Consider the following 27,141-nt stretch of genomic DNA (forward strand, 5'->3'; position numbering starts at 1 on the left):
TTATTTATTTACCCCAGTTCAGCACTTAAACAAGAATAGTAAACAGGCTCCCAAAGTAAAAGTTGAGGTTCTTATGATCATAAAAATTAAAATTTTGGGTCAGAAATCATAGTGTAAATTAAGCCTTTTCCTGGAAACAAGGAATTATAAAATGTGTAACCTCAGAGTGTGGTGTAGTTTTTTTTCTGGAGGCTTTTAAACATAGTATCTGCATGTCTTCCTCTGTTTCTTATATGGAGGGAGGGGTAGCTTGGGGGAAGAGATTCCACCCCAATATTAGGAGAAGCTTTCTGACTGTAAGAGCCTTTTGACAGTGGAATATGCAGCCCTTGGGGGGTTTTAAAAAGAGGCTGAATTGTCATCTCCTCTGAGTGCTTTGTGTGTTTCTGCATGACAGAATGAATTGGACTCTATAAACTATAACTGTAGAGACATTGTTGTAAAGTAGATGCAGGAAACCTGTGACTTTCCAAATATGATTGGAGAAGATTAATCATAAATCATATCTGCCTTCCAGTTCATTTGCTGCTCATGCTCCTCTGCCTAATTGAAGCAGAAGGATGGAGAGAAAGATCTTCATATGTAAGAAATGAAGATATAATCAGGAAAGATCTAATTCTAAATAAATATTGGAGAGTAATTTCTGTTAAATGCAGTGGGACTTACTTGTATATGAACATGTCTTAACTGAAATCATCCTTATTTGAAGAGGGTAATCTTTGTGTTTCAGATTTCACGTACTGTGTTTACAAATGACTTATTTCCTCAGTTTTAAAAAACTGTGTTCTTTTGGCAGTGTCTTCTGTAGTTTTTCATCTGCTGTAGATTTGGATCGATCAATTTAGAGACGGTTGATGAATTGATCAATTATGCTTAATAGAGGTAAAAGAATACCTGGTAAAATCACTTCAAACCTTTATTCTCGCTTTGTTCAGTTGGGTGTTTTGTTAAGTTACAGAAGTGAGAACAACAGACTTGAACCTCTACATTTAGTATATCTGCTTTGTTTTGTTTCAGTGGGAGCAAGTGCCTGCAGTAATGGTGTCTTGTCTTGTGGAAAATTACGGGAAATGTTTGTGGCATGCTAGGAATTTTAGTTCAAAATGATAACAGGATTTGGCTTTATCCTGTGCCAAATAAATGGAAACAGCTGGCTTTCAGTATATTTTCCCATTCTTCCCTGGAGTCTATCCTCTAGAACTGGAATTGTGAGAGGAGTCCCTAGTGATAATTCTTTGTTTCTCTGGCTGATCTTTGCAGGCCCTTGGGCACCTTGGTGTTGCTGAAGAAATGGTTATATCTGCACTTTATACTACTGTAAGTACTTGCCCTCCAGGTTATCAATAAACCTACAAGGCTACAATTCTATGCCAATTTACTTTTAGAACCTTCTAATGCAGGGATGTCCAAAATTTTTAGGCCAAAAGCCAGTTCACGGTCCCTCAGCCTGTTGAGAGGCCAGTCTATAGTTTGAAAAAAAGCCATGAACACATTCCTATGCACACTACATATATCTTATTTGTAGTGCAAAAAAAAGAAAGAAAAAAAACAATACATTATATAAAACAACTATTTTAACCAATGTAAATGTGCCAGTCTTACAATGGCAAGTGTGGGCCTGCTTTTGGCTGATGAGTCAAGTTAATTAAGATTGTTGTTATGTTCCTTCAAGTCATTTCAGACAGTGGCATATACTGCCTCTGAGTCTGGTGGAGTCCCCTTCTCTGGGGGCTTTTCAGTATGGCCATCTATCGGGAGGGCTTTGATTGTGATAGAGTTATAGTTGCCACCTGGCTCTCCCATTTTCTTCCCAAGGGAGGAGCCACAGTGAAGGGCAGTCTTTTTCGAAAGTGCAGGATGAAGGCAGGGCAGAGAAGGAAGGGAGGGAGGATGAAAAGCAGGCAGGTGCCATGAAGCAGCAGGAGCAGTGACAGCCCTGACGGCCTGGGGCAAGTAGGGCACTTGAGGAGCCTTCCTTTGCAAAGGAATAAAGAAAAAGTTGTGCGGGAAGAGAAAGAACGAAACAAGGGGCCACTGGGACAGAGCCACCCAAAAAGAAGGCAACACTTAATTGGGATGAAGGGACGTAAGAGGCGGCCGCCATCTCTCTTTCTCTCCTCTCGAGGAGCCCACGGTTTCCAGGGCCCTGATCCCCAAGAAGGAATAAACAAATGAACAAAAAGAGGAAGGAAGTCAAGAATGGGAGGGAGGGAGGAAGTAAGGAAAAGAGGAAGGAAAGAAGTAAGGGAGGGAAGCTTGAGTACTTGCCCTTTTCATAAGGTACACAGCGTTCTCACTGTAAGGGGGTGATGAGCAGACAAACTACACTTTGATGTTAGATCTCATTGTTCTGGAGGGGGGCATCCTTCCACTTTGTATTAAATATAAAGGGAGATGTTCATGCATCTATCTGCTCATTATTACTATTTATATTTTTCAGTTTCAGGAAAGCAACAGTCGGACATTGCAGTATGAAGCAGCTCGGTCCCTGGCTTTGCTGGGTGAGTGAATTTCTTTATCAGATCACTCAAGATCCCTAATGCTGGCATGGGGGAAAGGTGTTAGACACATTGATGGATCACCAAGCAAACTCGTTTTCCTGTTTGTTCTTGCATTCATGTACAACTTTTGTTGTAATATTTCTTAAAGTGTGAAACTGACTTAAGCCAAGCAACCAAAATTTTAGTACCATATCTATATATAGAAAAATGTAATGTATGTTTATAGGACTGAGTAAACAACAAAACCACTGAACCGAATCACACGAAATTTGGCCACAAAAGACATTGTCATCCAATCTATGTCTTTCAAACAAAAAAACCTAGAAAAATAAAGTCCAAATTAGGGGACGAGGAAAAGCTGTTTCAACCCTGGCTGTTGGTCAGAAGGGTAGGCCCTGCCTCCTTTAGGCCCAGCCCACTTCGTCTCCTAGCAACCCCCTCAGCCACAATGGCGCTGAGGGATAGCCAGGGTTCAGTTAGGCCTCTACCACATTGCCTATAAAATACAGATTATTTTATTTGAACTTGATTATATGGCAATGTAGACTCAAGGCCATTCCACACAGCTATATAACCCAGAATGCCAAGGCACATAATCACAGTATCTGCTTTGAACTGGATTATTTTGAGTCCACACTGCCATAAAATCCAGTTCAGTGTGGATTTTATACAGCTGTGTAGAAGGGTCCTCATATAATCCAGTTTTAAGCAGATGATAAAATATTATAAATATATCTAATAAGATGATAATATATATAGTATATAATAATTACTGTGGTATAATAATTCAGAACAATATAATCTTTAAAATCAGGACAGTAAATAAAGAACAACACTCTGAAAACAGGGAAATTCCAGACAGGAAACAACCAGGACCAGCTAACACCTCCCACTAAAGGATTCTCCCAGGGAGGAAGCAGCCAGGCTTTGAATCTGCAAGGCCATTAAATGCTAATCAAGATGGCTAATTGCAACATTCATACCTGCAGCACCGAGACTATTAATTGCTATTCAACCTGGCCAACCAAGGATTCTGTAAGGTAAAAAGTGGCCAGGCTTGCAAGCAGCAAGGCTATTCAGTGCTCTTCATCCTGGCCAACCAAGATTTGCCCTAGGTGGAAAACCCCTAGGCTTTGAAGCCATGAGGCTACTCCATCCCATCCAACCTGACCAATGAAGGATGCCCCCATGTAGAAAGCAGCCAGGCTTTTAAGCAGCAATACTACTCTGTACTATTAATACTGGCCAACCAAAGATTCCCCTAGGTGGCAAGCAGGCAGGCTTTGAAGCAGCCAGGCTATTCATTGCAATTCTAGCAGCCCAAAAACCCATTCCTCTAGAATGCAAGTACCCAGGCTTCCAAACAGCAAGCCTATTCCATTGTATTCCAGCTCACCAAACAAGGATTCCCATAAGAAGAAATGGCCAGGCTTTGAGGCTGCAAGGCTATTCACTGCTATTCCACCTGGCCAACAAATGATTTCCATACACCACAGCAGTGCATAGCCAGGCACAGCTAATGTTATGATATGTGTATTTATTAAATATTAGAATTTATGATTCTGGGTTGTTAGAATGTTGTATATTTTATCCATGCAGATATCTGGTGTATGTTTAAGTGGGTCACCTGGGTAGTATTGGTCCTGGCTCATATGGGTGTAGAAAGACTCTTTAATTGTATTGTGGATGAACAGAGGGATATTGGCATGATGGTGCTTGTAATCTAAAACATCTGGAAGGTCCTAGCTTTGGTAAGGTGTTCCTCATTTTGTTGCACAGCCATTCACCCTCAGTAAAAGCTGCTAATTACTAGAGATGAAAATAAGTATTGGCTTAATTAGTCCTTGCTAATTCTTATGCTCCTGATTGTGTTAGGGGACATTCCTTCCATTTCATTCATCCTAAATAAGTCATTTATCTCTTCTTTTATCTTCTGCACATTTTCAAATTTTTAAAATAGGTATTCATTTAATTTCCAGACCATATGTTTCTTTTGGTATTTTAATATCCATAGAAAGTAGAGCATGATCTGACATTATTTTTGGATGTGTTTCTATAATTTCCACTAATCCCATTAAGATATCTGAAACCCAGATCATATTGATTTTTGAGTAAGCTTTGTGCTTATCAAAGGTTTGAAGTATTGTATAGTCTTGTGACATTTATTGGGTGAATTCAGCCCATTTATGTTCATTGAGATTAATTAACAAATGTTCTAAAACTTGATGGGCTAACAGTGGTAAATGTATTCTACCATGGCAACAAGTTTTACCCCAATAGCTGTAAAATGAAGGAGAAAGGAGCCCCTTAATTTTCCCCAATTATAGTATTTATGCATAATTACAATAATGAAAAAGTAACAAAACTTTGTTACTTCCATTATAGTAAAACCCCCCACTAACTATATCTTAGAAACACTTTAGAAACACAATCCCAGCAACCCCCTATTTTTGTAATGACTTTTGAAACTCTTTTTATTTATCACACATGCTTTGTGTGTGTGTGCCTGTGGGAAAACTGGTGCGACCCGTTTTTCCACCATATTTTGGGGGAGGAGGGGGGAAAGGCTGCTGGTGCTGGCATACACACACATAAAATGCAAGGAAGGCAGGTAGTTACTGATAGGGAGAGCTGGCATTTCAAGTTTCAAAAGCAAAAAAGTTTAAAAATAAAATCTTAGTACTGTTAGCAGAGTAAAATAAAATAAAAACACTCAAAATGCCCTTTAAACTCACAGCCCCCACCCCAAATGCGCATTCAGCCACACCTCCCTTGCAGAATTTAGAAAGGAAAAGTTAGAATAAGGAGATGAGATAAAAATGATGTTGAAAGACAAAGATTTTATTTAATTTTCAAAAATCTAGCACTAGCACTTTGCATCCTGAGTCACAGACAGCAGCACTGCACAGGAAAAGAAAAAAGATGTAAGATCTCATGGAAAAGGAACAAATCCTTCCCGAATTTAGCTGAAAGACCCGTTGGCTAGTGTTTTGTTCTGGTAAGGCTTCAGCAAGGTCCTTTCCCTGTTCATATTCTGCAGCTCAGCTGTCAAATTGCCAAAATTATCTGAAATCTGTATCGATCTCCGGAATTTTGCATACTATATATATATATATATATATATATATATATATATATATAAACAAACCCCCAAGTCCGCAACCAAAATGCACAAAACATATAATGCAATCTTGCAAAGCTCCATTGGTTTCACCATCAGATAAATGATGAGGGGAAAGTACACAGAAGGAAGAAAAAGAAGTAAAATGATGTTGGAGACACTGAGCTTCATTTTGTATCAGATGTTGTCCCTGCTGTAGTTGTGTTGGTCTAGGCTTGTGGGATCACAATGTAGGCAGATGCTATTCCCCCTTTTTGGCTGTGTGGAGACCAAGACAAAAGACAGTAAAATTTAAATTCCATCAGCAGCCGTGAAATCACTCCCCTTAGGATAAGGATGACTCCCTGCCTTTGGAAGCCCTAGGCTCCTCCCTTACTTAGAGAACAGTGAACAAGAATGGCTGTACTGTAGACCATGAGCATGATATTATTATTATTATTATTATTATTATTATTATTATTATTATTATTATTATTATTATTATTATTTACTACTACTACTACTACTACTACTACTATTTTATTTATATCCCGCCACCATCTCCCAAAAAGGACTCGGGTGGCTTAGAAAAGCACGTAGTAGTGCCGCAGAATATACAAAGTACAGTAAAAAAACATAAACATTTATAAAACAATAACAATGTCAATTAACATGATTTCTAGGCAGAAACTGGAAGTACAAGTATGTTTAGCAAGCAATATATTTGCATATCAATTAATTTTTGATATTGTGTTGCAACAGATCAGTACAACTATCCTTCTGGAGACTAAACATTTTAGTTACTTTTGTTTTGCTAGAAAGTCCTTAGCCTCCTAGTGAAACACAAGTAGATCATTTGTGGCATTTCCAGATGTCCATGAACTTCCTGAATTTTTTATTTTACCTTTGATCTATGCCACTTCTCTGTCTGGAGCAGGTTGCCTAGAGTCTTCTGTAATGAAAGTACTCATCAAACATTTGAAAGTAGTGACCCTGAATCGGAGAGAAGATATATTGGCTGCATTGAAGGTTTCTCTGCAAGCCTGGGCATTCACACCAACTTTTGAGGTAAGACATGAGGGTTTACTGTTGATGGTTATGGCAGCCCTTCTCCTTTCCCCCTTGACCTATTAAAACAACATTCAGATCAATGCTTCTTCCCCCAGCAACATTGTATAGGGTTCCACAATAGCTTAACACGAAATCTACAGCGGCTGGTGGACTTGCAGGATCCATTGGATGATATAAGCTTTGATGCAGCCCTTTGCTTGGGTTACCTGGACAAGTCCAATCTACTTGCCCAACAGACCATGTTGATGAGCTTGACCCAGAAAGACTGGAAGAAAAAAATTCAGGTGGGTGTGAAATGAAAATGCAGACAGAAAACCAAATTGCATCTTCATGTTCCAAGATTGTCTTTGAGATCCCTCTGAAGAAGAGAGGAAAAAAGAACTACTTTTTGTATTGTAATGAGGCAAGGATGGATTTGTTGTCAACACCAGTTTTTTTTACTTGGCGCATTTAAAAAATGTACATTTGTTTATTATTTCCCACAGTATAACTCACTTTGCCATAGGGTTTCCTCCTCACATATTTAATAGTGCTTCTAATAAAAGGGGACAGATGTGCCACACACAAATAATACTGGGATTATTTTTGTTTTTCAAAGTAGACAAAAATAAGCAACTTTAATTTCTTACTCTTAATTCTGCAAACTGCTAAACTGTGCCAGAAGACATACTCCCTTTGCATTTATCTCATTGCCAATGCAACAGCCAAATGGAAAATTCAGCTTCAGCCAGCATTTGGTCTGTGTGTGATGGTCCTCCTCCGGCACTGAGTGAGACCTAAACCCTTTAACTATAAATCTAATAGTGTTACAGTTATGCTGTGAAAGCATTGAATGTACCCCTCATTAAGTTAACATAATAATGCAGTTTATTTATACTTTCACTATTAGAAACGGTAGACCATGATTACTTATTGTAACAATTTACCTCTAAGATGTGTTTATGTCATTGATCTACCATTTACACCCTCCCACTTGGGGATTTTGAGCTCCCTTTATCCACATCTTCCTTTTGCAGGCCTTGGTTATGCTCATAAAGCGCATGGAAATCATGAATGCTGAAATTATCCATTGCGTTCTACACCATCTCCAACATTGTCCTGTTTACAAGGTAAGTTTTTATAGAATCTTTTCCAAGGCTCTTTTCCATGGAATCTCTTTTGCATTTTTGGCAATATTAGATGCTATCTTTGCTTGCCCACAGAACTACATTTAGAAATTAGTTTCTATTTTTTCAGTGGATGTGATGTTTAAGTTTTTTGATTAAATGCCAGAGCCTATTTGTTGTTGGTCTGTTGCCTTAGTTATTTTGCTAAGTGACTCTGTTCACATTTACTTTAAAAAAAAACAACAGTTCAGTGCAATTGACTTTTTTTTTTACTGTTTTCTAATTTAAACGGGTAACAGGATGCTGAGGAGGAGTCTTTGTTAGGATCACAATATAGGAGAGGAGGGTGTAGACTATGTTTTGAACTTTCTCTCCTTGCCCAATATGAAAACATCACATAACATAATATAATAATAATGATCATGATCATAATGATGATGATGATGATGATGATGATTTTATTTCTTACCTGCCTCTCCTTGTGACTCGAGGCGGGTTACAGAATAATTAAAATACATAAACATTGTAAAAATATGACAAATACACGTATTGCAATGTATTTCTATAAAAGCTACATATTACAATGTATTTCTATAAAATGCATATGAAAATACACAAAATGGAGATTAAACAAAGGGCACACATTTAAAATTCATCCTTAAATGTATTTATTTATTGTATTTCTATACCACCTTTCTCACCCATAGGGGGACTCAAAGCAGTGTACAACATAATAAATGGAAAAAATTCAATGCTGCACATACTATAAAAACAATCCATAACATATATAAATCAGTAACATATAAATATGAATTAAAACCATTTAAAAACTATATAAAAAGCATCAAATATGGACATAAACATATAGACATTTTAACCATTGCACTAGTTCTGTGGTTGTCACTTAGCTTCTCCAATACTATCACTCTCCGAGCGCCTGCTTGCATAGCTAGGTTTTGAGTTGTTTCCTGAACACCAGGAGGGAGGGGGCCAATCTTATCTCACTTGGGAGGGAGTTCCAGTGTCAAGGGGCCACCACCAAGAAGTCCCTGTCTATCGTCTCAACCAGTTGCACTTGCGAAGGCAACAGGACCTCTCTGGCTGATCTTAGTGCTCAAACTGGTTCGTAAAGGTAGATACATTTGGACAGGTAATCTGGATCAGAATCGTAAAGACTGGCTGGGTAGGCCAATATAACATAACAACTTTACTTAATGGAAAATCCCACATGAGGTAGAAGTTAATGAGATCATGTAGTCAGGCTCTCACTAGCATACAGGCTTTGCCGCTTATTACCTTTCTGAGTTCTGGTAAGTCGAAGATATTAAAAAAGAATCCCCCACCCAAAAAAAGGTGTGGAGTCTATACATCTACTACTAATAATAATCTACAGAAAGAATGGGCAGAATGCTGACCAGGATCTCTGAGTGATCTATATCAGATTGGTATGTATTTGGGCTTCTCCACTTAACAGTACCGAGAACATAATAACTTCGCCTCTCTCCAAAATGTGCTGTTGAAATATTCAAAGTTTGAGGAAACAGGCATGGATGTTTGTGTGAAAAAAAGATTTCAATCCAATAAATATGTTGGGTATTCTGACTGGATTATTCTAACCATTCTTATCTCCCAAAAAGTAGCATTTCCAGAACTTGAGAAGTAGACATAGCCCCTTTGACATATCCTCCAAAATTTCACACATGAAAACCAGGTCATGCAACATTAGAGTGTGGTCAAGATGGAAAACATTATAAATGAAGAAGACTACACAAGCTGGGAACACCTGGAACAGCTGTACTTTCAATTGAGCCTTCTGAGAGCAGGAAAATGTCATCATCTCTCTCTTGCTGAATTAATTAAGTAAAAACTATTTTTACACTTTGAACGCAGTTTGCTGTATTTGAAGGATAAAGAGAGAAAGTTGGAGGAGGAGAGAGAAATTAGGACACTTTAAAAGCATCTGAAAAAGTGGGATGGCAGAGGATTGCGACAGTTGGAGGATACAGAAAGTTAGACTTGGTTTAAACAGTTTTGTGTTCTCTCCCTCCTGTTTGCATCCAGCAACGTGCAGACTCTGCACAGCTGTTGACCACTATAGGACTCGAGATCATCCAGCAGGAAGGCATGGAGGAAATGGTGTTTAATGTGCTTCTGACGAAGCTATCTGAGGAACCCTTTCTGGTGAGGCTGTTTGGTTTGTTGGTCTTATTCCCTAGGACATCTTTAATTGTAAAGGGATGATATTTGTGGATTTTTCCTTCTCTCTAAAACGTCTTTGCTAGATTTTTCTGCACAAATGAAAAAGTAATGTTTTAAATAATAGAAGAATAGGTCTCTTCCTCAGTCTGAGATCTTTTCTAATTTTTGCTGGTAATACAGCTGCATGAGTGGGGCTCCATCAGTTTCTTTGAATGGCTATTGACATTGATTTTAAGAGCACTCTGAACAAGAATAACCTGTTTTAGCGGTTAAAACATAACACCACAATAATGGTAATATAACAATCATCCATTTGGGTTGCTTGCTTTAGGTATGAATTGGACTTTAATGCTAAAATATATTGATTAGTTCCCAACTAAATTAGAATCAGGCAAAATTATAAATTAGCTTAAATTCATCTCATTGATTCTTTATTCTGTGGATCTACTTCAATTGGAGCTAGCAATTGGATGAGGTCTGGGTTCCATCTTCTTGAGGTTGTTGCTCCATGTTAAATGGAGGCCAAGATCAAATGTTGAGGGGAACGAATCATGGTGAGGAAAAGGCTAAAATGGGCAAACCAATATGAATGTGTGCTTTATTGAAGACATGAAATCTTGCAAGGAAAGCTATTAGGATTACTGGCCAGGAAAGCTAATAAATATGGCTTTAATAGGAATTTCTGATATGTATTTTTCCCCAAAACATTTTTTCTACATTTTTTGCCTTCTCTTCTGTCAATGTACATAGTTTCTAGAGCCATCCAATATATTTTGACATCCTCATGTGAAGAGGTCCCTTGCTGGGTGTTGTTCCACCAACCCCTGGCCACATATATGATCATATGGAGTTTTTCTTGAGCAAAACAGGAGATTATGGAGAAGACATAAAATCAGCCATCAGAGAGAGATTAGAATGAAAATGAAAGGAAAAAGGCTCAGAGGTCTGGGAAGACCTGTTCTGGAAATGAGAAAGCCAAACCGAAGAGTACGTGTAGACAGAGAGATAAGAGATACTTTGGAAAAATGAGAGTGCAGGAAACAGGATGTGTGTGATCACAATTACTATTCTTGAAGTGCTTTTAGGATGTTTGAGGCCATCATTCAGTGCCAAATGGGAAAGTTTGAGCTAGCTGTTTTTATGCTAAAAACTTCTTGTTGAGATAGAAAAGGTTGTTTCATCTTGCAATTGCTTATCTAGACACGCTGTATCCTAACTCTATTTTCACTTATTTATTTGGCCATCTAACACCTGTTGAATCACTAATTTGGAGAAGGATGCCCACCAATCTTAGGTCGGGCTGTGGCGCAGGCTGGAGAGCAGGTGCAATCAATCACTGTAATGAATCACTCTGACCAGGAGGTCATGAGTTCGAGGCCCGCTCGGAGCCTCTGTTTGTTTGTCTTTGTTCTATGTTAAAAGGCATTGAATGTTTGCCTATATGTGTAATGTGATCCGCCCTGAGTCCCTTTAATACAAATGCTGTAAATAAATAAATAAAATAAATTAGCAAGTTTCTAATTTTCTCTGAAAGTAAAGGTAAAGGTTTCTCCTTGACATTAAGCCTAGTTGGGGAGTGGTGCTTATCTCCATTTCTAAGCTGAAAAGCCAATGTTGTCCGTAGATGCCTCCTAGGCCATGTGGCTGGCATGGAGTGCCATTACCTTCCTGCCAAATTGGTACCTATTGATCTACTCATATTTGCATGTTTTCAAATTGCTAAGTTGGCAGGAGTTCGGCTAACAACAAGAGCTCACCTGTCCTGCAGATTCAAACTGCTGACCTTCCGGTCGGCAAATTCTGCAACTTAGCAGTTTAACCTGCTACACCATTGCGGCCTCTTTTGAAAAGAAGAGTATGTGTCATGATTTTTTGATTAGCTTGATCTACCCACCTTAAGTTTTTGCTTACATTTGCTTTGTATCCAGCTATTGCAGTATATATGCATGTGTTTTGTAAACTCCGTAGGGTTCATCCATGGCCACTCAGGTGAGTTAAAACCTGAGGCAAGTGGTCTCATGCTGCCAGGCAGTTCCATCCCATCTTATGCAGTTATTATTTCTGCAGGTCCTGAACACATGGTCACTTTAAGTCAATCTAGAAGTGAAGGAAGAATGTCCCCTGGGGGCAGGGAGTGGTGGGGAAGGGGAGATATGGTATCCTACTTCATGCTCTGCTATAGATCAAAGTCCTGTCCAGACTGAATTACTGAGCACCAGATGGTTGGTATTTAACGACTGTCTGTCCCGTTTTCCATTTCTACCCAGGTGGTGAGGCAATTTGTGGCCTTGGCTATTGAAGAACTGGAAATGAAGAAACAGGTCTGGGAGATAGTAGAGAAGTAAGTGGCAGAAAAAGGCAAAGACTTTTTGTGTCTCATTCGTTCTTCTAGCATGTGTAAGAAAACTTTTCAGATGATAACATTTGATTGTAAGGTAGTTTTGAAACCCAGATAGTTTAGTATCTGACCTATTAGGAGAGAAAGTGATGACTGGATAGCAAAAAACCCCATAGGATCATAGGAAACTGTCTTATGCTGGCACAGACCACTAATTCATTTGCTTGGTCAGCTCTTTACTGCTCTAGATTAAAGAAATATATTTTGTTTTTTTGAAGAAATTCAAACAATACTTATGTTGGCCTTGACTATTTTTTAGCAGTGCCTGGACCAGTTGCAGAATTTTATTCATACACTTGAGTGGATTTCTTTTTTATTCTAAGAGAAATAGAGACAAAAAAACCCCTCTCTTGTAATTCCCCATTTTAAAGCAAATCTTATCATCATAATCTGCTAATGACATGGCATAGCTGCACTACAAAACTGTTATTTGGGGAGGGGGGGTTAAAAATTACAAGAGGAAAATGGATGAGTAAAGCAGGCATAGTTTCCCACCTCTATTTAAGGGGTTGAGAATTCTTTGCCATTTATCATCTAAACTGTTTGTCTGGAGGACATCTGTTTCACCTTCCTGACATTTGGGTCTCCAACTCATGACCAATATATGACCAATCCATACAGATAAAGTTAGCATCAACAGCCTACTTAAGCATTCTTAAGAACTGGAATCACAGGATATTTATATAAGATTAACGAGCAGTCCTCTCCAGGTCTTTTATGTTATTTATTATATGCAGTCCTTAAGGAAAGAGAAGCCAGCTAAAGATACCTAGGCAGGCAGAAGATGCTCAAAGAGACCTCCACACAGATTCTAATTAGCTAACCTCCAACCTCTACTCCACTGGTCCCCAACCTTTGGTCCTCCAGGCATTTTGAACTACAGCTCACACAATTCCTAACAGCTGGTAAACTGGCTGGGATTTCTGGGAGTTGCAGTCCAAAACAGAGGACCAAAGGTTGGGAACCACTGCTCTACTTGAATGACACCCAGGAACTCATCATGACTGCCAATTTTTGAAAATGGTACTAGCACTAGCCAGCTCAGCTGGGAGAAAAATTAGCTGTTAACATTTGTCACACATAATCTCACCACTGTATGTAAACTACATATGAATGGGGTGGCTCCCCATTCATGTGATTATAAACTATAGAAGGAAATAGAAAATTTAGGCATCCAAGTGAAATAGCTGCTGCAAGGAGCTTCTTGTTCCCATTATGGTAGGCAGCAATTAGGAAGCAGAACAAGAGCAGGACTCTGTCATTTCCCAGGAAGGCTCTGTGTCCTCCTCTATTACGTTTGTATGTTTACTAAGTGACTTGTTTTGGTTCAGGGTTAGTATGTGCTGTAGAAATTGTGATCATCAAACTGTTCCTGTAGTTCCAAAGAAATAGCTACCTGTTCATGACCTGTGGTCCTTTCACAATACACAATTATAGTAATGGAACCAAACAATTACCTATAGAGAAGGGTTTTTTTTTATGGTATCATTATTGGGATGTCTTCAAAAAGATGCTGTACATGTACCTGCAGAAGATCCTGCATTAGGCAAGGGTTTGAACCCAATGGACCAACTTTCCAACTCTGTAATTCTGTGAAGGTTTCCCTTTGGTTGAACTTTGTACAGATCAGCTGAATTCAATTCTGCTGTCCTTTTAAAAATCTCAGAGACAATCTGACCTCTTATCAAAGGTTTCAGTTAATGTTTCCATTATCTCCATAGGCAACTGAAGGATGAACAAGCTCAGATTCGAAAGCAGGCTGTGATTGCATTGGTAAGTGATTGCACTGAATAGTTTTCATGTCCAGCCAGAATTCCTCATACCTTTTGCTAGTAGTAATTCTCAAATAAGTGTTATGGGTCTCAGATGGATCCTAGGTAGATTTTGACCTATTTTTTTAAAAAACAAATATACATACATTAGTTTAAAAGAAGATTTCCTGCTTTTCTTTTTTTGGTTTCTTTATAGTTTAACATATTTTCTTCTACGTTATATCCAGCAAATTATTTTCTATTGCTTGCTTTTACATTAACAAATGAATATCTCATCCGTTTGTACCTGCAAATCTGTGCAAAACGTATTTTTTCTCTCCGTCAGATATCTAGTGATAGAAAAGTTTTCTATTTTTAGTAATCTGCTCAGTGATTTATCTTCTGAGAAAGTTGTTAACTTGTTCATTTCTTTTAGCTCCCACATCTTCATTGTCCAGTCTTCCAACATTTGTTATTTGCTCTTTTATACATTTTTGATAAGTTGGTGTGTGTGTGTGTGTGTGTGTGTGAGTGAAGTGCCACCTAAACATCATTTGAAAAAGTTCTTTAATAATGAGCTTTGTTGTACCAGAAGTACACTTGCCAGCCAAATCACAGATTATGTCCCTCTAAATTTAACCATTTTAAATCTTTCAACATTATCCTAATATTTTACCCATGTCAGACAGCAATCTGCAAAATATGTTTTCAGATCCAGCACCCATTCTGTGGGAATTTCTTCTCCCTTCTTCTCACGGGCAGCTCTTGGTGACACCTGCCCAAATCTACTCTGGAGGGTCTCTTCTGGAGCCAAATTTGGGGTGCCTGAGGAACAGCAGGGGGAGGCAGCAATGTTTCCATTCTCTCAAGGAAATAAATTCCCTGGAAACTATAATTAATTGTCCTATAATTAAATGTTGTTGTTTTTTTTTTTTAAAAAAAAGCTCCACACTTCAGGATTAAGCTATAGTCTAACAATCACACAACTCCAGGAAGCCTTTCTGTGTTTTGAGCTAGTTGTGAAGAAGACTCATGATTGCATACTTAAAAGACCCAAGGTAGATTTCTGGCTGCCATTCCTCAACACACTACAGCCTAACTGTGCCTTAAGTTGTGTTTTATTCTGTTTACCTGGTCTCAGGGTCCATGCCATTGATGACATTTTAATTCATGCATTATACCCAACAGTGTTTAATACAAAACACTATGTCAACACACTTTTTCTTTAATGGCTGCACATGAAGATTGGCTTGCTAAACCTGTTATCATGCAGCACTAAACAATCTATCTCTGGCCTTTGCAGTCTTTAATTAACGGCGAGAAAAATAATGTCTTTTGTCCTATAAATGACAGTGTCATTATAATAATTATGAAGGTGGAAGCTTCTCTTTTAAAAACGTGTTTATTTGTTTAAAAAATCATATTGTTATTCCATTCTTGTTTTACTTCTGTAAACAAATACTTTGGTTTAATCTTGCAGAAATTATTCTAAACAGCTTTGAACTCACTTCTGGGGATAAATCTGGAATATAAATGTAATAAATAAATACATTTGCCTTCCACGATTGCCAAGTCACACTCTGCCCCTTTGCCTTTTGCCAGGGTGTCCTTGGTCTTCGCAAGGCAAGTGTTTTCCTTGCTATGTTGGAGATGCTGGAGCTGGATACCAGTATGGATGTCCGTGTACAGGTTGGTGGAGCCAAAGTGTTCCAGAAAGATTAGTAGGGAATAGAAATATCCGTGCTGCCTATATTCTCCTCCCTCCTTTTGTGTCTGACACATTTCTTCCTTTCTTTATAGGTTATTAGGGCATTTTCTACTCTGGGAATGAACAATGCACACGTGCGGAAGAGCCTTAGAAGAAAGGAACAGACAGGAGGCATTCTAGCCAGGTATGGTGCTTATTGAGGAATGAATTGGATATAGTAAGGCCTAATCTGTCCCTTGGAAGACAGAAGCTTTGTGGGAAGGGTGACACAGAGCAAAAAGAAGTATTGGCTAGGGTTTATCTATATCCAGTAGGCATGTGTGATCCATGAAAAAAATGGTTCAGTACTCGCTTCTAAAGTAGGGGGCGCTGGCACTTCGTTTCTGAAACTACTTCCAAATTTTGACCCAATTTTTTTTTAAACTTAACGAATATTTGGAATATTCGTAATTAATTCGTTAATGGCGGATGCGCATACGCCAAAAACAGCACCGGGTGGGGGAACTTTACAGGACTCTCCCGCCTTAATTTTTTGAGCTATCCTCTTCAAACTTGGTACAGTGGTAGAACACATTTAACACTGCTAGCTCACCAAAACGTTCCCCTTATCCTCTGATTTTTGGCAAATTTTCATAGCTTATATAAGAAACCATTTTTTAATAATTGCAGAAATCTGTTCCTGGTTTGAAAATGTTATTTCCTGTTTCATTGGGTTGTCTTTACTTTGAAAGTCGTTGTTCTACTTCAGAAACTTTGTTTTTGTGGCTGAAACTCAGTGAAATTGGTGGGCACCCAGTAAACCATAATGTGCTATCATAGCACCATGTCCCTTGTGCAAAGACAAAGTTTTGACAGTGTAATAAAGTTTAGCCATATTTCTATGACAGAACCAATTAGGAAATGACATTTATCACCCAGGAACAGAAATCATAGTACACCATCAAATCACTCCTGACAGATGGTCATCGGCCTCTGAATAAGGAAATCTGTTCCTGGTTTGAAAGTGTTATTTCCTGTTTCATTGGGTTTTCTGGGGCTGAGAGTGTGTGACTTGCCTAAGTGGGTTTCCATGGCTGAGTGGGGAATCAAGCCACAATCGGAGTCCAATTCTCAAACTTTTCCCTCCTTCCCTCTCTCTCCCCCCCCCCCTCCCCTAAACTTCTCATACCTTCCAAGAATTCACAAATGAAAGTTTGGTCAAGATGGCCAAGTGAGGACAAAGTGGGTGGGGAATGTTAAGAGGAGAGAGGGCCTGGGACATCTGGGAATTGTAGTTTTAAGGCAGGCATAATACTATTGGGGAAACCTCTGCTTCAGCCCAATGCTTTTTGGGAAATGTAGTTTCGCCCAAGCATATGACTTCTCACTTCCCCTTAAATAATGGGGAAGATTCAGAGGCTCTGTTCTCCTTAATTTTTAAAGCTATTGGGGTGAAATTTGCCACAATTGCAGAAAATATTTACCACTCTGCCATAATGTTTTACCCATCCACTGATTTTTTTTGGGAATGTTTTTTAAAACAACATTTTTTTAAAGGCTACAAGAACGATGGCCCCACCTCTCCCTCCCTCTTCTGTTAGCCCTGCTTGGCTTAGCCCAATGCTTTTTGGGAAACTTAGTTTTTGTGGCTGCCACAAACTATGTTGAATTGGTTGAGACTATGAAATATTCATTGAAAAATTACAACAAAATGTGCTGCATGATGTCCCACAAAAATAAAGTTTTTGCAGTTTAATAAACCTTTCCATGTTTTTATGATAGAACCAATTAGGAAATGACATTTATAATCCAGGAACAAAAATTGTGTTATATAGTTATATAGTGTGAGCTATTGCACTGGGATTTTCATCCTTCATTACTCATTTCACCTGTCCGATTCTTAGAATCTAGAAGTTGGGAAAGTTATCAGTGTTTTGCTAATACTACTTCCAAAATCCCACAATAATTGGGAAAATATTTTGTCTAAGCTCTGTTAGAATCTTAGCATTGAAAGATCCATTCGAAGTCACCCAGCCCAGCCTGCTCAATGCAATGCTGGATATTAGGGTTGGGCGAATTTTTCGTATGCCCGTTAAGTTCGTATCAAATTTGGATCTAAAGCACTTTTGAAGTGAGTTCCGATGCACCTGCTCACTGCCTTCCCAATATTAAGAATTTGAATCAAAAGGCACCTTTTTTTTGTCTGTCTCGGATATCGTTGGATGTAGCTGTGACCAAGCCCTGCTGAGAGGTGAAGCCAAACATGTTGGGATGCCTCTCAGCCAATCAGGTCTGACAGAAGAGGGAGGGAGAGGCAGGGCCATTGTTCTTGTAGCCTTTTCAAAAAAAGTTGTTTTAAAAAACATTGAAACTTCCCAAAAAAATCAGAGGATGGGTGAAACCTTATGAAACTTGATAGGCTAAGAGTGGTAAATATTTTCTGCGATTGTGGCAAATTTCACCCCAATAACTAAAAATTAAGGAGAACGGAGCCTCTGAATCTTCCCCATTTATTTAAGGGGAAGCCAGAAGCTATATGCTTGGATGAAATTACATTTCTAGAGTATAATGACTACTTTCAAAGTGAGTACCACACAATTAAACAGGAAATAACATTTTCAAACCAGGAACAGATTTTTTTTTCAAATTTTGTTACATAGTGTTATCATGGACGCTAGTCTTGTGAAGTGAAGAGTGGGACAAAGGCTCCTTGTAAGCAGAAAGAATAGGGCTTCTATTTTAATAACCTACTACTCCCTGTAAGCAACAGGAATAAGGATTCTATCTTAATAACCTGATGCATCAGGGTCAGGGAGCATTGTTTCTCATGCTTGATCTATTTGTTGCAACATCTCTGTAGCAGTGATGGCTGACCTGCTTGCAGCTCCCTCCCTTGGCCTGACAGACATAAGAAAATTCATAGGTGGTGCATAGAATGAATCACTCCCTTATGTTTCCAATTCAGTAATCACTGCAGCCTTGATTCTTAGCAGGTGGAAAGAAAACAATACATAATTTTCATGTTCAAAATGCATGAAGTAGCACCTACACTGTGAGCTTCCAGAAAATCAATCACACAGATTGTAGAACTGAAATCTAAAATCTCCTTTCTGAAGAATAGTGCAGAATCAAATTTCCCAACTGTAAGATCAGCCGATTTACAGTCCAAAAGAAACACTTTGTGTGAGCAGATGATATTAGAATGGGACAGGATATTCTTAGTAAATGATCCCAAAATATGTGTTACTACATGAAGTCTTGTTCACAAACTTTTATTTTGTTTTAGATCCTCCCTGGTTCATTTTCCCCACTTTAGTTCTCCTTGTGTTTTATTTTCATTTTACAGAGAATGTACCAAAGCCTTGAAAGTCCTAGATAAAATCTCTGTGGCCAGGAAAGAGTCAATGATCAAATCCTACAGGGTCGCCTGAGACATCGGTTTTTGGATAACAGACTGCCACCAGATTAAATCTCAGGATTTTGCATTGCACAACACAAAGGAAAGAAATGGCAGTGTGCAGCATGAAGCTTCCTTCGACTATTTGCAGTAGGTGAACAAGTGATGGCCCTAGAGATTCATGTGCCTATAGGTCTGATCATCAGACTTCTGCAAATGCAGTCTATCCCCAGCAGCCTTCTATGTGGAAAGAGGTAGCAGAGAGGAGGAAGTGGTGGTGAGGGGGAGAAGAGAGGGGGGTTCAACTTCTTTTTTTTTTTCTGGCCTCACCACATCTATGCAGACTGGATACCTCTGATGGATTAGGAGCCTCTGTCTAATAAGGAGTCTCTTGTTTAGAGAATAACTTTTTTCAGCAGTTACTAGTTTCTGGGGAGTCAAATTTAAGGCAGATCACCATTTAAGGTTGGTGCAGCCTTTGTAAGTATAAATTGGCTGCTCTTGAGTTGCTGTTCAGTTGATGTAAATGTAGTTTTATTTACTGATGCTTTTAAAATTGTATTATTTTGACTTTTATGTTATATGAGTTAGACGGGTTGTTATTATAATTTTATGTGACTTGTTTATACTTACGTACTGTTTTTTACTTGCTGTCTGTTATACGTGCACCTTGAAGTGCCTTTGTAAGCCTCCCTGAGTCCCTTCGGAGAGATGGTGACAGGATATAAAGAAAGTTTATTATTAGTTTACTATTATTAATTTAAAGTCATGTTAGCTGAAGAAATTTGCTCCTGCCTTATTAAGCAAACCCAGAGACCATGCCCTATGAGGAGCGTCTTAAAGAGCTGGATATGTCTAGCCTGCAGAAGAGAAGGTTGAGAGGAGACATGATAGCCATGTATAAATATGTGAAAGAGTGTCATAAGGAAGAGGGAGCAGACTTGTTTTCTGCTGCCCTTGAAACTAAGACTAGGAGCAGTGGGTTTAAATTACAAGAAAGGAGATTCCACCTGAACATTAGGAAGAACATTCTGACCGTACGAGCTGTTCAACAGTGGAACTCTCTGCCTTGGAGTGTGGTGGAAGCTCCTTCCTTGGAAACTTTTAAACAGAGGCTGGATGGCCATCTATCAAGGATATTTTGATTATGCTTTTCCTGAATGGCCTGGGGTTGGACTAAATGGCCCTTGTGGTCTCTTCAAATTCTGTTATTCTATGGCTCTATAAAACCGTCAGCTCCACTTTCTTCTCCTGTTCCTGGTGTAAGTACGAAAGGAAATCCACAGAGTGAGAAAAGATGTGCAATGGTTTCCATCAGCCCTTCTTTTTCAATCTCTCTCTCTATATAAGGGGGGGGGCAGAGACGGGGAAAGAGATATATTTCCCTTCCTCTTCCCCTCGCTCTATAATTCTTCTGAATCATCTGCCTATGCTCTTCATGGATGGCTGCAAAGGTGAGAAGCACTAATGATAAGTACAAAGCCAGCAAAATTTCAGGAGGATAAGTGTAACAATTCACATGGAAGAAGAGTCTTCAGCAACATGAAATGGGTGAGAAGAGAGAGTGATTGACTTTCTCTTCCCTTTTCCCATTGCTTATAGAGAATTACCTAATAGGAAAATAGCACAAGTTATAGAAGTGTCCAATGTCCAGAATTCTATAACATTTCAGCTGGGAAATTATAATCCTTAAAGACCAACTGGACATAACGAAGCATGGTGGAGTTGGAAAGATGAAGATGTATGTGTGTAGATTTAAGAAAAAACCCACACAAAATGATGTAAGTAAAGGAATGGAATATGAAAAATGTATCTAGAATGAAAATTATTAATTATTCAATTAAATTGAATATGGCATATAGAAACAGGAATAAAGATATAGAAGTACTGTAAGGAGAAAAATCTAAATGCACTTTTACTTTGAAAGCATTGAAAGGTATACAGAAGGTACAACAAATATGATTTCTCTCTCAGTCCCCCTCCCTGTCTTACCTCTAAAAGAAGGAATATGAACCAATTTCAAAATACAGGCAGACCCCGACTTACAAAGATCAAACTTAGTCCTTTCTAGCCAAGAACAGGGGTGAGATAACAGAACGTGAGAGAAATCAACCCCTCAGAAGGGAAATTCACTCCTGAAAGAGTTATCATGGGGAAAATGTGTCTCCACTGAAACTTTCTCACCAATCCTTGTTTTTACAAAAGACCACAGTTTTCAAAATCCAGTTATCACAAAAATCACAGGAGGACAGAGAAGAAAACAAACACCGCAGGGGTGCTAACCCTTCCCTGTGCTATCCAAGGCTAATATATATGGCTGAAGTTACACTCTAAAAACGTACCTGTTTCAAATGACAAACAAATTCAACTTAAGAACAAATCTACAGAACCTATCTTGTTCGTAACTTGAGGACTCCCTGTAAACCCTCAATATACGTTTTATCTCCGTTGAAATTGGGGTGTGGGTGAAAGACACATGTTAAATATTTTAATGAACATGCACTAATAATACAAGAGTAATAATGAAAGAAAAAATTAAGAAGCATATTATAGATTAAGGGTATGACTAACAAGCAGAGAAACCAAATGGGATAAATAAGGGTAAGTGAAGAACTTGGAAAGAAAAGATAGCTCAAAGGAGTTAAACAACACAAAGCAATAGATAAATAGTTAAAACCTAAAATGTTCCTATATTTTCTTTCTTTGATTGCAAACATTCACTGAAGAAGTCAATTGTCAACAAAGAAGGAAGCTATAATCACCAGATTATTTGTAAGCAAAGTCAGAACTCAATTTCCAAAACAATGACCAGAGCCCCCCTTCAAAAAAAGTGTGTGGACATCCCTATTCCTGCTTTTTCAAAAAGCCTGTTTTCCACAGAACATTTGCTATCTGTACCTGAAGTTCTGGTGAAGGTTTGGCTAGGCTCTGTTCCAAGTCCTGTTTGCCCTGGGAAGCAGCTGAACCATTCCTGTTTATGTTTGGACTTCGGTCAAATTTATCACACTTCCCTTCTGTCCAGGCTTCTTGTTCACTTTTGCATACATGCCCTCCTGAGAAGGAAGATGTACAGATGCTTGGCTGGGGAAACCCACATTGTCATAGACGGTCTGTTCCTGTATATCTGAAAAAGTCAGCGTGATGTAAGGCCCCTCATTCCTGTTGTCCATAGCCTGAAATAAAATGAAAAATACAAGCTTTTATCCATAGAATAGCTCACTCAGTGTGTCAATGACAGTGTCATGTGGGCACAACTTTCTTTCTCCAGTAGGTCCACATCATGTCTCCCTCTGGGCTGGACATTTGGGGCAGTGGGTCTATGGCTAGACCAAATATACTGTCATTGACTTAAACTCAACAAAAACGTGTCAAAAAGGTGATGCATTAAATACATTGAGTAATATAATAATAATAATAATAATAATAATAATAATAATAATAATAATAATAAATTGTGCGGTTTTCTGGCATTGTGTATTTCTGCCGCTTCTGTGACTGTTCATTTGGGTTTTGATGATTCCGTAGCCCACTTCTCGATGGATGTCCAGAATCAGCAGCATCCACCGCGGTCCTTTTTATCCTGGGCGACGACCAAGCCAGTATAGACTTCGTTTGGGTTTGATTCTCCATAATACTAATGGGTTAGGTGCTCTTAGTTCTGCTCTTCAGCTGAGGCCTCTCTGGCTTGGTTGGACCTGCCGGTAGTTACACTACCGCCAGCACAGCCCTCAGTCATCATTGGAGCAGTTAAGCCCCCCCACCACGTCAAGGTGGCACCTGCGGGGGTTCTGGAACACAACACACCAGACATCACAGTTGTGGAAAAGAACAAGGTTTGGATCATTGATGTTGCCATCCCAGGTGACAGTCGCATTGATGAAAAACAACAGGAAAAGCTCAGCTGCTACCAGGACCTCAAGATTGAACTTCAAAGACTCTGGCAGAAACCAGTGCAGGTGGTCCCGGTGGTGATGGGCACACTGGGTGCCGTGCCAAAAGATCTCAGCCGGCATTTGGAAACAATAGACATTGACAAAATTACGATCTGCCAACTGCAAAAGGCCACCCTGGTGGGATCTGCGCGCATCATCCGAAATTACATCACACAGTCCTAGACACTTGGGAAGTGTTCGACTTGTGTTTTTGTGAAACAAAATCCAGCATAACTATCTTGTTTTCTGTGTCATACAACGTCGTTGTGTCAATAATAATAATAATAATAATAATAATAATAATAATAATAATGTAATTAGTACTATTAACTGCTAATATCAAATATTTAAGAATAAATATCCTAATGGTTTTTAGTTATTAGTCAATAAATGGAAATCAGGTTGCCTTTTGAGTTAACAACTTTTATTACTATTAGTAAAATGGAAAACACCCCCTGCAAATTAAGTGGTTAGGATGCTGTATTAGGATTTGAGTGATTCAGGTTTTACTAGCTACATATTTGTTTTCCTGAACACAATTCAGTGTGCTGCCCATGATCTTTAATTCTATACTAGTGATTCCCAAAGTGGGCGCTACCGCCCCCTGGTGGGCGCTGCAGTGATCCGGGGGGCAAGGGCGGTGATGGCACCTATTAGGACACGGGGGAGGGCCAGTGGAGGGGCAGGGCCTCCTTCCAACAGCCTGAGACAGGGCTGAGCCTCTATACCTCTCCTGAAAGGACTTTTAGGACTAAAGGGCATGGCTAGGGGTGGGACTAGGGGCCTCTTCCCAAGAAAGCAAGACAGGGCTAAGCCTCTGTATACTTCCCCTGAGGCACTTGTTAGAACACGGGGGTGGGATATAGAGGTTCAGCCCCGTCAGGCACTTGGGAAGAGGCCCCTCCCCCTCCCCTAGCCCCGCCCCCTGTGTTCTGGCAGGCGCCGCAGGACAGGGATAGAAGCCCAGCCCTGCCTCAGAGCTCATAACTCCACCCATCTCAGTCCTGGATGCCCATTTGTGGCCCCGCCCACCTCACCCTCCCAGCCCTGGATTAGGGGAGAGGCTCAGCCCCACCCTCTTGAGCAGGAGCCACGCCCACCCCTCTAAGCCACACACCCCTTTCCAGGGGGCGCTGAGTAATATTTTTTCTAGAAAGGGGGCAGTAGGCCAAATAAGTTTGGGAACCACTGCCCTATACTGTTTAGATTCAGACTCTCTGAAAGACCATATCTCCCTATGTAGACTTGCCAGAACTCCGAGATCTATGGGGGAAGGTTTTCCTTTGGCCTCAGCACCATCACAGGTTTACTTGCTGAAGGCACAAAAAAGGGCCTTCTCAGTGACTGCTTCCACCCCCTGGGAGGTCTTTTCTTGGGATGCTAGGTTGCCCCTCCCTGCTTTTATTTTGCTGGCAGGCAATATATTTCTATTCAAGCAGGTTTTTTAATGGGAAAGCAGGAGAGCATTTTATGGCCTACTTTATTCTTTTTTACATTGAGTCTGTTTTAAAAATATTTTATACTGTTTTATGTAGTCTTAATTGAAATAAATAAACAAAGCAAGCTCGTAATAAATAATTTCAATGATTTTACGTTTCAGGAAAGATGGTTGGACTATTCCTGAGAGACTGGTCTCTTGTCACTATGACAAGGAATTATATGTTGGTAATAGTTAATAGATGACATTAACAAAGTACAGTGATTAAACCATACATTTTCTTCCTACCTTTTCTTGAAAGTGGATCTCATGATAAGTGTGTTTTGGATGGACCTCCACAACCCTATAGAGCCCTGTCCCTTCAGCATCTGGAGGGCAGTCTAGATTAGTGTCCTCAACGTGGACATCCTCTATATTGTCAGTAGATGCCTGGGCAAAAGACAAGAAATGAACTGAATTTAGATAGCATATCAGAGCAATGAGCTAAAGTTTTAAAAAGAACCTGCACGGTGAAACTGGATCTTAAGTGAGAAAACATCTGGCCCATTGGCTGAAATACAACTTTACTCTCAAATCATACAGTATAAAGTAAGATATGAGCTCTGAAATGCATTTTTAGATTTGTTCCTATTTATACAACTTCATTGTGAAGCACAAAATGGTTGATATGCCTGGAACTCTAGAGTTCCATTGATCATCAGTTTTGTTAATGTGCCACTAAGAGCAAAATCTTGTAAGTGTAACTGCCAGTGTGGGTTAGAGTCTCAACAGCATTCAAAGTTACATCATTACTGCAACCATTTGTAATACACATACAGTAACAAACATCTAACACAAGCACCTTACAATTAATAAAGGGGATGAAACAATAGGAAGTGAGAGATATCTACCTATAGGAAGGGAAATTCACTTCTGAAAGAGTTACCATGAAGAAAAGCTTTATCACAGGCATGGCTAAAATTTTTCACATTGGGACTGCAGTGCAGGACAGGCTGTGAGGCGGGGAGCTGGAGAGATTTATTTATTTATTTATTTATTTATTACAATATTTATATCCCGCCCTTCTCACCCAACAGGGGACTCAGGGCGGCTTACAATAAAACAGACATATAAAAACAGTACAATACACTATAAATTAGTTAAAAAATTAACTTACATATAACATTCATAAAATGCATTTATAAAATATAGATAGGCGTGTACAAGTTTAAAAGACTGGGTCTGTCAATTGAGTTCCAGTATACATAATAGTAATTAATGCTGCTGATTCTTATTCGAAAGCCTGGCCCCACAACCAAGTTTTTACCTTCCTACGGAAGGATAGGAGGGAGGGAGCCTGCCTGACTTCAATGGGGAGGGCGTTCCATAGGCGGGGAGCCACTACTGAAAAGGCCCTGTCTCTCGTCCCCGCCAGCCGCACCTGTGAGGCTGACGGGACCGCGAGCAGGGCCTCATCCGACGATCTTAAGCTTCGAGGTGGGTCATAGCGGGAGACACGTTTGGATAGATAAGCTGGGCCGGAACCGTTTAGAGCTTTATAGGCTAAAGCCAGCACCTTGAATTGTGCTCGGTAACTAATCGGCAGCCAGTGGAGCTGACGTAACAGAGGAGTAGTACGCTCCCTGAACGCCGCTCCAGTTATTAACCTGGCAGCTTCCCGTTGGACTAATTGAAGCTTCCGAACAGTCTTCAAAGGCAGCCCCACGTAGAGTGCGTTGCAGTAGTCTAAACGGGATGTAACAAGGGCGTGGACCACCGTGGCCAAGTCTGGCTTCCCAAGGTACGGTCGCAGCTGGCGCACAAGTTTTAATTGTGCGAAGGCTCCCCTAGCCACCGCTGAGACCTGGGGCTCCAGGCTCAACGATGAGTCCAGGATCACCCCCAGACTGCGCACCTGCGCCTTCAGGGGGAGTGTGACCCCATCCAGCACAGGCTGTAACCCTATACCCTGTTCGGCCTTCCGACTGACCAGGAGGACCTCTGTCTTGTCTGGATTCAATTTCAATTTGTTGGCCCTCATCCAGTCCGACACAGCGGCCAAGCACCGGTTCAGGACCTGAACAGCCTCCTTAGTGACAGGTGGGAAGGAGTGACAGAGCTGGACATCATCTGCGTACAGATGACACCAGACCCCGAAACTCCTGATGATCTCTCCCAGCGGCTTCATGTAGATGTTAAACAACATGGGAGACAGTACAGAACCCTGCGGGACCCCAGGTGCAGTTGGTATGAAAAGGGGAATTCGTATGTTTGACCCCTACTTTAACTGCCATGGTTCAAGGCTAGGGAACCATGGGAATTGGAGTTTTTCAAGGTCTTTAGCCTTCTCTGCCAAAGAGTGCAGGTGACTGATATGTGGTTGCCCAGAATTCTCGGGGGAGCAACATTGTAAGAATCCTGGGACCATTTAAATTTTTCAGCCAGAGAACTCTTGTGTTTCCCCAAAATACAGTGGGCGCTACGACTGCTATGTTCTTTTGAGTGTAAAATTAATTACAAATAGGCTGAACCGAATAATTCAGAGATCTAACAAAATATTAAAGTATTCAGTGTACAGTACA

At 39.8% G+C, this 27,141-nt stretch overlaps 1 protein-coding gene across 2 annotated transcripts in view; it reads left to right on the plus strand.

Moving 5' to 3' along the window:
* The window catches only part of heatr9 (HEAT repeat containing 9), a 39,435-nt gene extending 18,323 nt beyond the window's left edge, over positions 1 to 21,112 (plus strand). The window contains exons 6-17 of one of the 2 annotated variants that reach the window (XR_010002859.1): positions 1,261 to 1,317; positions 2,441 to 2,501; positions 6,539 to 6,669; positions 6,768 to 6,956; positions 7,689 to 7,781; positions 9,840 to 9,959; positions 12,245 to 12,318; positions 14,097 to 14,148; positions 15,729 to 15,815; positions 15,927 to 16,018; positions 19,160 to 19,360; positions 20,813 to 21,112. Coding sequence is in view for 1 of the 2 variants with exons in the window: in XM_062970580.1 (XP_062826650.1) it covers positions 1,261 to 1,317; positions 2,441 to 2,501; positions 6,539 to 6,669; positions 6,768 to 6,956; positions 7,689 to 7,781; positions 9,840 to 9,959; positions 12,245 to 12,318; positions 14,097 to 14,148; positions 15,729 to 15,815; positions 15,927 to 16,018; positions 19,160 to 19,244 (1,041 nt within the window). In the remaining variant the exon portion in view is untranslated. Of the gene's footprint in view, positions 1 to 1,260; positions 1,318 to 2,440; positions 2,502 to 6,538; positions 6,670 to 6,767; positions 6,957 to 7,688; positions 7,782 to 9,839; positions 9,960 to 12,244; positions 12,319 to 14,096; positions 14,149 to 15,728; positions 15,816 to 15,926; positions 16,019 to 19,159; positions 19,493 to 20,812 lie in introns of those variants that run through there. The other variant, XM_062970580.1, reaches the window with a different exon arrangement.
* Positions 21,113 to 27,141: the final 6,029 nt, after the last annotated feature.

This window comes from Anolis carolinensis, chromosome 2 (genome assembly GCF_035594765.1).
Source record: "Anolis carolinensis isolate JA03-04 chromosome 2, rAnoCar3.1.pri, whole genome shotgun sequence".
In the NCBI taxonomy this organism is placed as follows: Eukaryota; Metazoa; Chordata; class Lepidosauria; order Squamata; family Dactyloidae; genus Anolis; species Anolis carolinensis.